The sequence below is a fragment of the Musa acuminata genome, chromosome BXJ3-6 (genome assembly GCF_036884655.1).
Source record: "Musa acuminata AAA Group cultivar baxijiao chromosome BXJ3-6, Cavendish_Baxijiao_AAA, whole genome shotgun sequence".
In the NCBI taxonomy this organism is placed as follows: domain Eukaryota; kingdom Viridiplantae; phylum Streptophyta; class Magnoliopsida; order Zingiberales; family Musaceae; genus Musa; species Musa acuminata.
Window position 1 is genome coordinate 39,255,771 of NC_088354.1, and position 15,048 is coordinate 39,270,818.

Below are 15,048 nucleotides of genomic sequence, written 5' to 3' on the forward strand. Positions count from 1 at the left end.
ACAGCTCTCTGCGGTGCGCAAGAGAGGAAAAGAAGAGAGGGGGCGAGACCACACACAGACGTGTGAGAGCAAGTCATGGCCGGCAAAGCACTCCAAATCTCCAACCCATTCCCCTCCACCCTCAGCCCGCCGCCCACCTTCTTCACATGGAAGCCGCCCATGTTGCTCCCCCCTCGCGCCGCTGCCGGCGACGACAAGCCCGCCGAGTCGGACGCTTCCGCGGAGTCCCCGGCCGCCGCTGACCCCTCCTTCGAGAAGCGGCTCAACCAGATCCGGCTCAAGTACCGCAGCGGCACCGGGAAGAAGGCCGAGCAGCGTAAGGCCCGGAAGACCCCCGGCGCTGGCGCCGGTTCATCCGGCAAGAAGAAGGGCAGCGTGCTGCTCCCGCCGGTTCCGCTGCGGGAGCCGATGGCTGTAGGGGGCGTGCCGGTGGAGGTGGGCTTCACCCCCTACAGCGAGCGGCTAAACGGGCGGCTGGCCGGGCTCGGGCTGGCTGCGCTGCTGCTGGTCGAGCTAGGCTCCGGCAAGGGGCTGCTCCGCTACCACGCGCCGGCCGTCATCTTCATCCAGATCTACACCGTCGCCGCGGCGGGCGCCCTTTTCATCAAATTCGACAAGGAGAGAATCAGCGTGTGGCCCGAGAAACCACCGGCTTCCTCCTCCGCTGCTGCCGGTGATTGACGGTCAGGATTCACTCTACAATTATACTTCAAATCCTTTAAAAATCTTCTTTTTGCTATTAAAACTCTCTCTAATTGTAATTTGGTTGGCATGATTTAATTACCACTCCATTCCATCGTTTTCGAGAAAACCAAATCAAATTCCCAGAAAGACCGTAATATTGATTGCATAATCAGGATTCACTCTACAATTATACTTCAAATCCTTTAAAAATCTTCTTTTTGCTATTAAAACTCTCTCTAATTGTAATTTGGTTGGCATGATTTAATTACCACTCCATTCCATCGTTTTCGAGAAAACCAAATCAAATTCCCAGAAAGACTGTAATATTGATTGCATAATCGTGAGAAATGGCTACAGAACTCTTCTTATACACGAAGCTTCGAAGACAACCAGACGGCATTAGACTAAAGAAACCATTAGATTAGCGACTAATCCAATCCGCCATCGTTTTTAGTTTCTTGACAGCAAGACTTTTAACAAACACAAAGCCCTAACCACCAAAACCATAGAGAGTCCTTCCTTGCCTCTTCAGGGCGTAGACGACGTCCATGGCGGTGACGGTCTTCCGACGGGCGTGCTCGGTGTAGGTAACAGCGTCGCGGATCACATTCTCGAGGAAGATCTTGAGGACGCCGCGGGTCTCCTCGTAGATAAGGCCGCTGATGCGCTTCACGCCGCCCCTCCTCGCCAGGCGCCGGATCGCCGGTTTGGTGATGCCCTGGATGTTGTCGCGGAGCACCTTGCGGTGGCGCTTCGCCCCGCCCTTGCCCAAACCCTTGCCGCCCTTCCCTCGCCCCGACATCGCCTTCGGACAGAGCAAAACCTACAAGCTTCTGCATCAATCGGAAGCGCCATTAGATCAAATCACAAAGATCACGAAAGATATTTAGGAAACTAGCCATCGACGGGAAGAGGAAACATCGTCTACATGCCTCAGGTTATGAGATCGTCTGCGCTCGGAGCGACGGAGGAGTGTCGTCGGGTTTGATGAATATTTATGGTGACAATGACGAGGTTGCAGATCCGAGGTGCGGACTTGGAGGTAGTTGTAGCCGTTGATGATGGATAGATGGACGGCTCATGTTGGTTTAATTTGATAAGCACGGATCGCTGAAGTGGCAGATGATGCGAAGCTTGGCGCTTATGGATTTGTTTCTCACGCGTAGGTGAATCAACCCAAATCCGGACCACCTTGATCACGTGTTTGGAACGTGGCAGGAGAAAGGTTTTAATTTCCGGAGCTAAATAAAAAAATAAATAGCATTTAATCATAATATTACCAAGCAACGTTAAAAGATTTCTACCAAATTTCTTGTTTCTAAGAATCTAATTTTATTTACTTTATGAAGTTTCTACAAATCCAAAATTAAAATGGGTGGAGCGTTGAAAAGATATAAAATTAAAACGGATGCAGCTTTCTTGATATATATATATATATATATATATATATATAATTTATATTATTAATACCCAAGTGGGTGTTAAACGAGAAACCCACCACCTAAATCTTCACATGGTTGGGCGTGACCCCAGAGGGCCCCACCAAGAGTGGACCCGCGAACAAACGTTCCCGAAATGGTAGTGGGCTCCCCAACATTGCGTGGGCCCTTCGAGTGGAGTCTCCTGGTAGTAGGAAGCGAACAAAGAAGACGCACACGTATATATATGTAGAGAGAGAGAGAGAGAGAGAGAGCGAGTGTGCGTGTGCGTCTTCCGAGCTTTGCGGATCTGCGATTCTCCTCTCCGTAGTCCTGGTAAGCCTCTTCCCCATTTCTTGATCGGAATCATTGACGACGCTGCTGCCGTTAGGTTTCTATTCTTTAGAACTTCATCTGCAGATCAATTGTTTTCTTGATCGGGATCGCCGTTAGGTTTGTCCTCTATCTGTTGGGGTTTAATTTTCGTAGAATGTCCTATATGAATTAGTCCGGGATTACTGGGGGCAAATCTTGGCACGGGATGGTTTGACAAGATCCGGTTCCGGCATGTCGAGAAAATCTTGGATATTGGCTAGTGGGGAGGATGGAAACCAGACACGGTTCTGCTATGTAAGAGACCTTGGATCTTAGATAACAGAGTAGGTCTACAGATGTTCTTGGATCCATGAATGACGGATTCTTAGATTGTTGGGATCTTGGTTTCTGATAGAGTTTTGTGGCATCGAGTGTGGGCTGGTCTGATACGGGACGTGGGAGACAGAATGTCCGAGTCTCAAACATAGCACCTCTATACCGTAGCTTCGTATATTGATTCTCTTCATTGATGGGAGCTTCGTGCATTTAGTTCATTTTTTTATTTTTGATAGCAATCAAGATCGATAATCGTCAATGTTTTTGCTCCAACTAATGAATTCTACGAGGGATATTTGAGTTAATTTTTTTTACTGTTTCAAAAATTAAGGCAAATGTATAATTTTATTGTACTTGAAAAAGTTCTAAATGATGCTCAAATCTTTTTTTTGTTCTCAAAGCTCTTTAAAGTACTTGTGGGATTAGTTGCCCTTGCAAAAGATCAAGAAACAGAAATCATGTATGAGGTTTAAACCTTCATAAGAAAAACAAGAAATAGGAAAAAAGGGGGAGTTTTTTTTTTTTTTTTGCTTTCTTTTTTCCATGCGCCCATTGGCTTATCTGAGGCCGGAAGAAATCTATGCACCGTATAGTTAAGCTTCCTATATGCATCTTAATTTAGATTCTTCCTTAGGCTTAAAATGCAATCTGAAAATTGAGAGTTGTGATTAGTCATTTTGGGGTTGCATGGGCTACAAACTGGCCACCAGCTTTAGATGAGTGTTGTTGGATTGATCCTCATAAAATTTTATTATATATCATGAATGCAAGTGCAATTCCAGTGACCTACTGCTACTCTTTCTTTCTTTCTTCTTTTTCGTTTTTTGTTACTTTTCCCTTCTTGTTTTTCCATTGTGCCAGCCACTTGCAGTGAGGAAAATGGGAGGAGGGAAGGATAAGCATGATGGGGAAGGCAGCGGCGACAAAGGATTACATGGACATGGTTATCCTGGATATCCGCCAGCAGGGTATCCTCCACCGCCTGAGGCATACCAACCACAGCCTTACCCCCTTGCACCTGGTGGATTCCCTCCTCAATATGGGTATCCTCCTCAGGGGTATCCCCCTGCTGCATACCCCCCTGCACCTGGTGGATACCCTCCTCAGGGGTATCCCCCTACTGGTGGATACCCTCCTCAGGGGTATCCCCCTACTGCATACCCACCTGCAGGTTATCCTGGTTCATCTGCTCCACCACATCAAGGTATGAATTGTTACTCCAAATGCTAAACCAGTTCATGCAAGTTGCTTTTAACAAGTTGGTTCATATTATTTCCCAAAGAATAGAAAAAAAGAATGATTTCGTTAAAAAAAACTTTTCAGTTCATTATTTGCAACATAGAGTTCTGCTGATTTTTAGAATGCTTAAATTTTTCTATGAAGACTGCATGAATCATTCTCACAAGCACATCAAGATAGCTGTCTATGTGCTGCTGCCCCACATCAAGCTATTAATTTCTATTGCAGGTGCTAAATTAGTCCATTCTACTAAGATATATGTTCGTCACTGAATTCCTACCAAGTTTTTTTTGTTCTTTTTTGAATTCTTAGCAAGTTGATCAGAAGCATTTTTCATAAACATAACAATAACAAATTATTCTCACAAGCAGGGTTTCTAATTCTCTAAGCCACAGTTTTTCAGAGCAAGTTATGCATACTGCAGACTTGTCTACTTGAGAAAAGTTTTGATGTCGGTGTGCTTAATTTCCATCACCTACTTGCAGGCCATGGTTCTCATATGGGCACACTGATAGCCGGTGGTGCAGCGGTGGCTGCAGCTGGGTATGGAGCACACCACCTGGCTCATGGTCATCATCATGCTGGGCACGGTGGCTACCATGGCCATATGCCTGGTCACCATGGCAAGTTCAAGCACCATGGCAAGTTCAAGCACGGCAAATATGGCAAGCATAAACATGGGAAGCATGGCAAGTTCAGGAAGTGGAAGTGAGTATTCAGGTGTCAATGCTAGTAAAACCTTAATAATTTGAAGATATGGAGTCATAATTATGCGGCTGATCATTTCATCTCTAATGCATCTGGCCTTCCTAGTCTGTATTAACGAATAAGAAACAATCATATTATGGAAATTGTCTACCGGTAACCTGCTTTCTCCATTCCATGCGTAGATCTTGGTGTACTACTTTGTTGTTTACTCCTGAGGATTTCTTGTGAGATTTGGTACATTGTCTTGGTATAGCCGTTCTATTGGTTGGACAAACATTGGTTAAGTAGAAATTATGCTTATCAATTGTTTGTCTTTTCTTATTTAGATTGGACTGGTTGCATGGAGTTTCTCCATAGAAATCATATTTGATGTCGCAAATATTTTGAATTAGAATGATGGATCCTTTACCATCATTTATAGGTGGTTGGGTATTCCAAGTAATAGAGAATTACCTAAAAATGTTGTTAGGTATTTCTAAAAATGGAAGTACTTTCTTGAGAAAAATTCAAAAAAAGTTATATATAATATATAGTCTCTTGGATCCATTAATCCTATATATTGACACTGGATAGATGATTGATTGTCAAATCAAGAATATTTCAAGCATTAAGTAAAAAAAAAGATATTATTAGAATTTTAGGTATATATATATATATATATATATATATATATATATATATATATATATATATATATATATATATATATATATATATATATATATATATATATATATATATATATAAAGATGTAACTTTTAGGTATCTATCATATAAATAAAGATCTTTTGACAAATATTACTCGCACAAGAATTTTATATGAAGATGTCAACTAGTTCAATTGTTACGATGAAATCTCGTTTCATCATCTATTATATTATTTCTGTAAAAATAAAATAAAATGAAAAAAAATATAAAGGCAATGTTTTGCCATGTTTTTAAAATATTGTGGAAAAGATATTCTTGAAACAAAAATAAGATTTGTTTTGCAAAAACGTTTACAAAAGACACGTTTGCAGGTATTGGGGTCCAACATCCGGCATGCGTTCTCCATCTTCCTCACGTGTCACGTGTCTCGTTTTCCTCAGGTATTCCGGTCCACCACCCGATGCTTCCTGACGGTTCTCTCCCGTGCTCGTTAAATTTGTTTCGAAGAATACTGTTCGATAGTCACAATAACATCTTACATGAAGAATCTCACAGACTGCATTGATAAATCAGTAACAAAAACAATCTGAAAAATAAGAGAAAACAAAAAAGATATCCATGCTATAAAATGAATAAATCATATATATATATATATAAGGTACACTAGTCCTTTTATCTTTTTCATCTAAAATATTAATTGTCAGTAATGTATCACATCCACTTATTTAAAAACTAAAGGGTTTAAAAATATTTAATCTGATGATGATATAAATTTTACACCCAAAATACTTAGTCTGGGGATGATATATATATACATATATATATATATATACATATATATATATATATACATATATATATTTGTATATATATTTGTATATATATTTGTATATATATTTATATATATATTTGTATATATATATATATATTTGTATATATATATATATATGTATGTATTTGTATATATATATATATATATATATATATATATATATATATATATATATATATATATATATATATATATATATATATATATATTTCACATCCTCATCCTATAAATTTTATAAAAAATATTTAATCTGATGATGACATAATTTTACACCCAAAATACTTGATCCGAGAAGAGCGTATAAAATCTTTGAAGATTGATAGTAAGATCGTATCCCATCCTCACCATTTATTCTGTAGAAAAAGGGAAACTATATGTACATATACAGCCATGGAATAGAGCTTCACTGCTGGAAAACCCAGCTTGGGTGATATGAATGAAACTCTAACGAAGCTGGAAAGAATGAAATATGCTTTACTCCCTTCTTATGCTCTGTACATGCAGGTATAAGCTGAGAACTAACTACTACGTTATTTGCCCTAATTAATTGATGGCTGTTAGTGGAATCCTTGAATCTCTCAAAGACTGAAACTGAGACTCATACGAACCAGATAAATGTTTTGCATCGCCGTTCGCCTGCTTCGAAGCAGACATTGAATCCCTGTATGACTTCAATAGTTCCTCAAAGTCTGGAGTCCGTAGTTCCTCGATCAATGCTATGCTTGGCAGACTGATCGATCGTCTCTTTGGGGTGGAACAAGATGGTCCGTCAACCTGCTCAATTTGTTATGCAGTAAGTTGATGAACATGAAGATGAAATAAATACCTCCATTTTGTCCATTCATATAATACTTACTGTATATTCTTCTTCAAGACATTTTTCTGCAATGTCTATGATCTCCACAATTTTGTGGTGATGACCATTTTTCAATTCTCTTAGTTCCCCATGGCATGGAACGAGCACGCTGTCTAGGTTTGCACATGCATCTTGGTCGAGTTTTAGTGAAGCTGGAAAAGTTGGATGATATAAATGTCATTAGATACTGATTCTTATACATTGTCAAATGGGAAGCAATATGCGGGAACATCTTACAGTCGATGCACGATAAAATATCCTTGTTTGAAGTATTGACATCTTCAAGGGTTGATGAAACAGCAGAAGATAATTTGGCACGCAGATGCTGGTTGCCATCCAATCCGTTCCTGCATGGGTTCACAAATGGTTTGTAAGACAAAAACTTTAGCCATAAAACAACTGGAAAATCATTAGATCTTTTGCTTCAATCACCTGACAATTGAACCTGCTGATGCTTCATTCCCTTTACCAAGAATCAGCAGGGAATTTTGAGCATTTCTCCATTGTTGTGTACCCATTCTAGCCTTTGCCATGCTGCAAATTGTTATAGAGAAAAAAGAAAATTCAATAAAGAATTAGGCTAACAACAGCGATTAATAAAAAAAAGGAGTACAGTACAATGCAGTATAGAAATTCTCATGGCAATTATCCATTCTGACTTACCAACTTTTTAAACCTTCTTCTCTGTCATTTCTGCTACTTTCAACTGCTGCAGTATCCTCAATATAGTGATTTTCAGTTTCTTCCATGTATGCTTTCCATTGTCCTTTTATACGACAAGTAAAATCGGAAGCAGTTGACATTTCCTTTTGTAGATTACTTGTTCTGTCAACAGCACTAGCTCGGAGACTATCAACTGTGGTTTGAACCTAAAAGAACATGAACAGATGTCAAACTTCTATTGTCTCTGTTTCAACCCTATTTCAAACAATGAGTTTTTGGCATCCATTAACAAATTCATAACAGTGAATAGAAAGACTCCTAAAAGATAATGCCATGTCTAAGCAATTAGTTATTGGATAGGACGCATTTAAAAGTGCTTTAAGCCAGTTTTAATCTTTCTCCAATATTCTTGCCATTGAAATTAAGATGATTTCAGATATTAATATTAATGTTAAAAATGAAATCATTTGCTACTACATTTGAACAATAGAAACCATTGTTAATACGAAGTTTGCAATTAGAAGACATTGGCAAAAGGAAATGAACAGTGAACATAAAGTAGTACAGTTTCACACATAGCTTGTGCAGGTATAGAGAAGAGATATATGTATTTCACATCTGTCAAAAGTAGTTTTCGTTACCAACTTCTTCTTCCTTGCACTTGAACTAGCTAACATGGCTGCCACTTCTTCCAATAATTGTCTTTCTTCATTAACAACACATTCCTACAGGAAGAGGCAATGGATCAATAAATGGAGTATAAGATGAACTACTGCTGACTACTTTTAACACCCGAGGAACATGGAGTTACCTCGAACTTCTTCTCAACATCATGCAGTTGTTGGTATTGTATGGCTAGTGATTCTTCCAAGATCTTGGTTAATTTGGATGCATGAATATCCAAGGTTTCGAAAATACTAGAAGTTATCTTAGATATGGACCTCATAGATTCAATAGCTCTAAGATGTCCCTGTTGTTGTGCAAAAGAAGAAAACCATTGTTATACAATAGTCATCAGCATGAAGAATTTGTCAACTTCTGCATGTCTAAAATTCTAATAGTAACCTACTTCATGCTGCTGTTGTGCAAATGCAGCTAACTTGTCTTCTTGTTTAGACAGACCTACTTGAAGTTCATTTAAATGTTGATCAGCCTCCGAAGCTATTCCTTTGAAGCACTGGATAACCAGAAGAATACATATATTAAAACTATTATGACGGATACTTCATAGAGGTTTACATGGCCACAGAAAATAATTTACTTACATTTTCAAGGGCAGTAGAGTGCTTCAACACCTGGGAATTCAATCTTCCAAAGGTGTATTCTGAATTCTTGTCAAGTTCACCGGCTAAAGCATCTAAATCTCTGATCCCAGAACCACACTTAGCTTTCAGTCTTTCAACGTGCATTCTGATTTCTTCAGTGGCCTGTGCATAAAAAAATGTTAAAATACAACATTGCTTAAGGTGTGGTGCACCTTCACAATTGAACTAGTTTCTTCTGCAAGCATAAATGTAAGAGGATACTGATAAACGAAATGGAGATAATCTAATCTAGCATAGTTATACCTTGGCCTTTGTAGGTATAAATGATTCCATGTCCTCTTCCATTTCTTTCAGCTGGGTCTCCTGTCGCATCAATGAAGCTGAGACAGTTCTATGCAAGTGGTCCAGCTCTTGAGTTAATTGAGACCGGAACTTTTGGACAAGCTTTCTGTTTTCTTCCTCTATTTTACCTTTGTGCTCTGTATGCAAAATTCAGAGGTTAAATTATTGGTAATTGAAATTGCATCTTACCAGAATTATGGCACCACAATCTAGAAGATCAAAAATTAAAGGGAGAAAAAGGTACCAACCTATTTTAGAAAACAAGCTTGAAACATATGCAGCCACATTTTCTAGTTCTGATCTAAGCTCGTAAGCATGCTCAACGAGTGCCTTCTCTGTTAGCAACATTTCCAATCAAAGGCATCAAACACTACACTGTAAAACAAAATGATTGGAAAAGCAAGATGTGGTGGTTTCTAGACCAGACAGTGAATGTGTGCCTAAAATTATGTAAAACATGACTAATTTACTTGATGTTACATGACCATCATGTTAAAGACGTTAAGAGCAAGATATACTCATATAATAGCATAGAAACGAACAAATGAGTCGTAAAACAAGAGGATATTCTAATTTGATATAGCATCTGCCATCCATGTATAGAACTCCAAGTATAATAAATTATCTTACCTGACTTGAGTAGAGCAGATATCAGAAATTCCTTAAATTTTATTGTAGAATTTGCTTTTCTGTATCTTTCTTCTAGGTCCAGCAAAGCATGCTCAGCATCCACCAGCTTTTTCTGCAGCAAATTCACACTAACATCGATCTCTTGCCAGAAACAATTCGAGAATTGCCTGTAAATGCAAAAGTAAGAGAGACACTTACCTGTGTTCTTTCTAGTTTGTCACTTAAATCTGCACTAAGTAGTTTTTGACAATTGTAAAGATCTTGAAGCACAGCTAGTTGCTGTCAGAGCCTAGTGTCAGATTTAGCCTTCCATAAAAAAAAAGAACAATAGGGTACCATATTATCAAATATTAAATGCACCTTATCCTTCAAATCCAAATAAAGTTCCATTTTTTCTATTTTCTCAGTCATGGCCTGAATGAAAACAATTATTAAATGGAATGATAAGAAATGAATATGAAATAAAAATGACCATAAAGGCACACATAAAATAAGATAGAACCAATGTGAATTATCATAAACCGACCTTCTTCTCAGCTTCTTCAATTAAAAACCTATTGAGTGGAATATATATGCCATTCTTCTCTCTCGCAGCAAATACCTCTGAAATTGATATAATAAATAATGTAACATATCTGAAAACTAAATATCCTGAACGAGACCAAATGATTCATCTAACTAATAGTTGAAGTATCAAATTACATTCTTATTTAAAAACCAAAACGAAAGTTCAGTGTCTAATCATAGAGGATGTGAGACTTAACAATAATGCTTGGTGATTATTTTGACAATCAGGGCCATCATAGTCACCATATGATGCATCAAAGCAGCAAAAAGATAATTAACAGATACCTCAATTAAAATGCTGACATAATACTCGAAGATGTGGACTCCAGTTTGCTAGCTATGTAAAATTGCATAAAATGACTAACAGCAAATCAAGCAATTACCTTGTTTAAGGCGGTCAATTTCTGCGTACAATTCCTTGATCAATGCAGATTTCATCATCTTCTGATTGACCTGTACTATTATAAATTTGATTAGTCCATTTGAAAATGATTTCAATTTAGCAACAAAGAATCTGAAAAATGTTAATGACCTCGGGCTTATTTTTTATATTCTTTGCACGGTGTGCATAATCTAAGGTGCTCAGTGTCTCGTCCAAACAGAGGGCAGAAGGTGATATAGTGGCAATAATACATGTTTTAGTCCTTCCACCCAAGGAATCTCTTAGTAACCTTGTCAATTTGCTGTCTCTGAAACAAAAAAGGTCAATACTCAGCCAAAAATAGATGCAAACATGCTAGAAAGGAAAAGGAAACAAGATGAGAATTTTCAGTGACACCTATATGGAATATGGCCAGAATGATCAACGAGAGTATTAATAACACGTCCAAGTGTGAGCAAACTTTTATTTATCTCCCCGGCTTCTCTTGCTCTTCCCTGCAATGATAAATATTCAACAGTCATCCAACAATTCTTAACGGAAAATCACGGGAACGGAATGCAAGTAGTCACATTTTCTAATAAATACAAACGACCTAACTCTACTTGATAAACACTAAACTTTTACTCACATCTCTAGCACCAGATCGTGATATATTCTCTGAACCAGCAAGATCCACGAGGTTAAGCTTTCCACACTTAATCATCTCCTCTCCCTCAGGAGTGCATTCCTTAATGTGAACTGTAATGGAAAATATGGAGTGGGATCTGCTGCTTTGCTTGTTGAGTAAAGTCTCCGCGGTATGCCTTTTTGCAGACCCTTTGTCCAAGATTTTGTATATTTCACCAGCAGTATACACTGCCTCCTCTTCAAGTCCTCTCATAAAGATGCCTCCCTTTCCATCTTCCATGAGAGCTATAGATTTCTTGGTCTTGTCATCAGAAAATTTTGATTCATCCGGCACCAAAAGATCAGTTATCTCCTCGTTATATAGCTCAAGAAATGTGACTTTCATGCTGTACTCAGCACTTTGTGCCTCAAGCGTGTGAAACATACGCTGCACTGCCCTTGGGATAACACCAGCATCGCTTGGTAATTCTCCATTCTACAAATAATCGGTATATGATTTAGAGACAAGAGAAAAAGTAAAGTAGCTGAAACATTTTGTTCAATGTATTATAGAGGGAAAAAATATTACCTTAAGTTTTCTTCCTCCACCTTCCATCGAGTAGGTTTTACCTGTGCCCGTCTGCCCATAGGCAAAGATAGTGCAGTTGTAGCCCTCCAGAACCTCGTTGACTATGGGAACGATAGCTTGGTCAAACAAATCCTTTTGCATGGAAGTTGGCCCGAAAACCTATATATAGTTATCAAACTGATGATAAATCTAATGCGTCTATAAGTGAAAGAAAAAAATAGGGTGCACTGGCAGAATATTGAATCCAGAGGTATGAAGACCTTATCAAAAGTAAAGGTTCTGTCTATCTGTTTGTTGGAAGTACTATGAGCAGCTGTAACTTCTCGACGGTGTTCATTGCAGAATATGACCACCGGCGTGTTCATCCTCTTCTCATCATCGCTTAATGGTCTGAAATAGTTCGAGCAATAGAGTTGGTGAAGCAAACCCTGAAAAGATGAGCCAGGAGCCCCCAAATCTTTGGCGTCCAATTGGTTTACCTGCATCTGAGAATGACCTGGATATTAACCCCTTTGTCCTTATTAAGCTTGCTGCTTGAATTATTGCTGCTCGAGTTCCCATTCCCATCAACCAACAGCCCTCTCCCGTACTTATCAGTGGATCCCGGAGAGCGTGTGGGCGACACCGCGACATATCTCCCTTTCTTCCGGGAGCCATCCATCTCCTCTCCACCTGGGATATCGAGATTCCAAAATCTTTAGCATCTCAGCCAAAGTTGCTCGAGTAAGAACCCTAAGTAGGATCGGACATCAACTTCGCAAAGATAAAATAAAAGCCTAAGGTCCCCGATCGCCAGCTCTAATCAGCCAAGGAAAACCGAACAAAACCACCACAACGTAACATCTCGAACCGCAAAATAAAAAGCACGACGGATCATAACAACACTTCGCATCATCAAGCAAGACCAAAACAGCGCCGGCACCAGAAAGAAGAAGAAGCGGAGGAAAGGACAGAGGAACAACGTACCAGAATACCGCCGGCGATGCGACATCGAGAGCGATCCACGAGTTCCAGAGACCGATGGATCGTTAGCCGGCTGCAATCACACCTAAAAATATGAATAAAGAGAAAAAGAGAGAACTCGGCGTCGCGCTCTCGCCGACCCCGAGTGATTGTTCCGCACTAAATCTCTGGGTTTATGCGAGATTCTGCTGTCAAAAAGGCATTTTGGAGAGAAGGAGAGAGGATTCCAGCAGCGACGGGGATAGGAGGGAACCTCGGGCGAAGTGGGAGAGATGAAATGAGGAGTTGATCGACCAAAAGTTTGGGCATTAAATTATATGGGTTGGGTTTGAATTGAAGCGGAAACCATCACTGACGCCGTTAGTTGGCCGTTTGGTCCGGCATCCAACCGTTAAATGTATGTAACAAAACCCTACTATACATATGTAATCAAATTACACACACACATATATATATATATATAAAACCCTCCATAATTTATGGTATTCTAAAACCACTAATTTTGACTTTTCTCCTAAAGTATTTTTTTCCCATAATACTTTTCATTTAGTTTTCCCCCTCTTGTTATTCCTCTGATTCCTTCCCGATCTGATTTAATTTAATTCGATAAGAATTTATCGAATAAAAATGAACTAAATTACCAAATAATTATATGATAAAAATACAAAAAAAATATATTAGAAGCCACAAAAAAAAATTATAATCTGAGCCCTTATTTCAAAGTTAAAAAATAATAAAGAATATTTAGTAAGGTATTTTTACAAGCTTTTTTTACTAAACAAATGGTGGCAGTATTTTTTTGTGTATTGTTTATATTATTTTTGTGGAATATAAGAAATTTGAAGAGGAATGCTTCTTTGGTTTGTCTCGTTGCCATTTCTTTGGTCGAGCACTATAAATTAATGCTTCTCCATCTCCCGAATAAATTTGTCTCAGATCAAATCGTATCATTGTTTTTGGGAAATGTTACCATTATAGATGTTCTTCTCTGTATTATGTCTCCGTGCTGAATGGGTTGATGCGATGTAGGCAGTTCGTTCTACATTTCCAGAGTAAAATTAAGCTTTCCGGATAAACCATGCTCATCATTAATCAGTCATTATGCTGTAAGTAATAATTGAGGTGATGGGCTGTTGTTTACCCGTTTAATCTGATATGATATTTGCTTGCATGAGCAGAATGCATGCACCATTGCATATGCGAGGAATCAAGCAGCATAGATCTTTTTTGTTCTTTTTTTGGGATATATGATGTTTAGTCTCGAATCTTTTACGACGACTCTTATTCCTATTAATCTCAAATTTGATCGTCCGCTAGGGAGAACCCATCTCGCGCACGAACACATACATCCGTATTCATACATCGAACATGTATAATTAGATTTTGATAATGTAATCAAGATGTTTATGCGTAGCTATCATATTCAATTTTTATTGTCAACTCAATACACCTAAATGACGCTTTCAAAAGTTAGATAATAAAAAAAAGTCTATCTTATCTTAATCATCTTACTATTTGCAAGATCCTAATATAATTTTTTAAGTTCTAAAAATATCCTATCCTATGACTTTATCTAAAATTATAAGATTGATAAATGAATTCGGTGAGAAATTAATATGATTTATATTTTATATAAAAAAATATTTATTTATTTATTTTTTTTAAAAAAAATATTTTATATTTATTTGAATAATACACAATTTTTATAAGATTTCATACATACATTTATTTATTTTCGTATTGATTTAAATAAAAATATGTACTCTTTGAATAAATATTATAAGGGTAAATTTATCGTAAAAGATCGAATGAACTTTTAAAATATATTTTTTACCAAATAATACTTAGCTCAATGAATATTTAAGATATATTTTTCATTTATTGTTTACCAAACATTGGAAGTATTTCACAATAACTGCACATTCACTCAAACTCATTTCTCCAAATTATACATTAAAAATATAAATATACTTTCAAACGTAGCCATAGCACATCGAGAGCTACA

The 15,048-nt window shown here is 38.0% G+C and overlaps 4 protein-coding genes across 4 annotated transcripts; 2 read left to right on the plus strand and 2 right to left on the minus strand.

Annotated features, from left to right (window-relative positions):
- LOC103989746 (uncharacterized) lies at positions 1-796 on the plus strand. The gene has a single exon (XM_009408691.3). The coding sequence runs from the start codon at positions 76-78 to the stop codon at positions 679-681; it is 606 nt and encodes a 201-aa protein (XP_009406966.2). The 5' UTR covers positions 1-75; the 3' UTR covers positions 682-796.
- Positions 797-1,000: 204 nt separating this feature from the next.
- LOC135641860 (histone H4) lies at positions 1,001-1,708 on the minus strand. Its single transcript, XM_065157639.1, has 2 exons — positions 1,617-1,708; positions 1,001-1,517 (listed from the first exon to the last, which is right to left on the minus strand). The coding sequence occupies exon 2, from the start codon at positions 1,484-1,486 to the stop codon at positions 1,175-1,177; it is 312 nt and encodes a 103-aa protein (XP_065013711.1). The 5' UTR covers positions 1,487-1,517; positions 1,617-1,708; the 3' UTR covers positions 1,001-1,174.
- A 487-nt stretch (positions 1,709-2,195) lies between these two features.
- On the plus strand, positions 2,196-5,004 carry LOC135641861 (glycine-rich protein A3-like). Its single transcript, XM_065157640.1, has 3 exons — positions 2,196-2,438; positions 3,615-3,957; positions 4,478-5,004. The coding sequence occupies exons 2-3, from the start codon at positions 3,633-3,635 to the stop codon at positions 4,702-4,704; spliced, it is 552 nt and encodes a 183-aa protein (XP_065013712.1). The 5' UTR covers positions 2,196-2,438; positions 3,615-3,632; the 3' UTR covers positions 4,705-5,004.
- Positions 5,005-6,503: 1,499 nt separating this feature from the next.
- Positions 6,504-13,290, minus strand: LOC135640755 (kinesin-like protein KIN-5A). The gene is made up of 23 exons (XM_065155489.1): positions 13,047-13,290; positions 12,560-12,752; positions 12,341-12,470; positions 12,081-12,239; positions 11,514-11,987; positions 11,282-11,379; positions 11,036-11,192; positions 10,887-10,956; positions 10,463-10,539; positions 10,297-10,350; positions 10,135-10,215; positions 9,937-10,048; positions 9,555-9,641; positions 9,268-9,443; positions 8,965-9,126; positions 8,769-8,876; positions 8,511-8,669; positions 8,341-8,424; positions 7,700-7,905; positions 7,469-7,570; positions 7,274-7,383; positions 7,037-7,188; positions 6,504-6,954 (listed from the first exon to the last, which is right to left on the minus strand). Exons 1-23 carry the CDS (start codon positions 13,069-13,071, stop codon positions 6,724-6,726), a joined length of 3,207 nt encoding a protein of 1,068 aa, XP_065011561.1. The 5' UTR covers positions 13,072-13,290; the 3' UTR covers positions 6,504-6,723.
- Positions 13,291-15,048: the final 1,758 nt, after the last annotated feature.

What these genes read in the sequence shown, in the direction of transcription:
- LOC135641860 (XM_065157639.1), bottom strand. Translation starts at nt 1,486, where the DNA reads ATGTCGGGGCGAGGGAAGGGCGGCAAGGGTTTGGGCAAGGGCGGGGCG.
- LOC103989746 (XM_009408691.3), top strand. Translation starts at nt 76, where the DNA reads ATGGCCGGCAAAGCACTCCAAATCTCCAACCCATTCCCCTCCACCCTC.
- LOC135641861 (XM_065157640.1), top strand. Translation starts at nt 3,633, where the DNA reads ATGGGAGGAGGGAAGGATAAGCATGATGGGGAAGGCAGCGGCGACAAA. An exon ending in ATCTGCTCCACCACATCAAG is followed by an intron (nt 3,958 to 4,477) that starts GTATGAATTGTT and finishes ACCTACTTGCAG; the next exon opens with GCCATGGTTCTCATATGGGC.
- LOC135640755 (XM_065155489.1), bottom strand. Translation starts at nt 13,071, where the DNA reads ATGTCGCATCGCCGGCGGTATTCTG. An exon ending in GAACCTTTACTTTTGATAAG is followed by an intron (nt 12,240 to 12,340) that starts GTCTTCATACCT and finishes AACTATATATAG; the next exon opens with GTTTTCGGGCCAACTTCCAT. An exon ending in TCTGGCCATATTCCATATAG is followed by an intron (nt 11,193 to 11,281) that starts GTGTCACTGAAA and finishes TTTTTGTTTCAG; the next exon opens with AGACAGCAAATTGACAAGGT.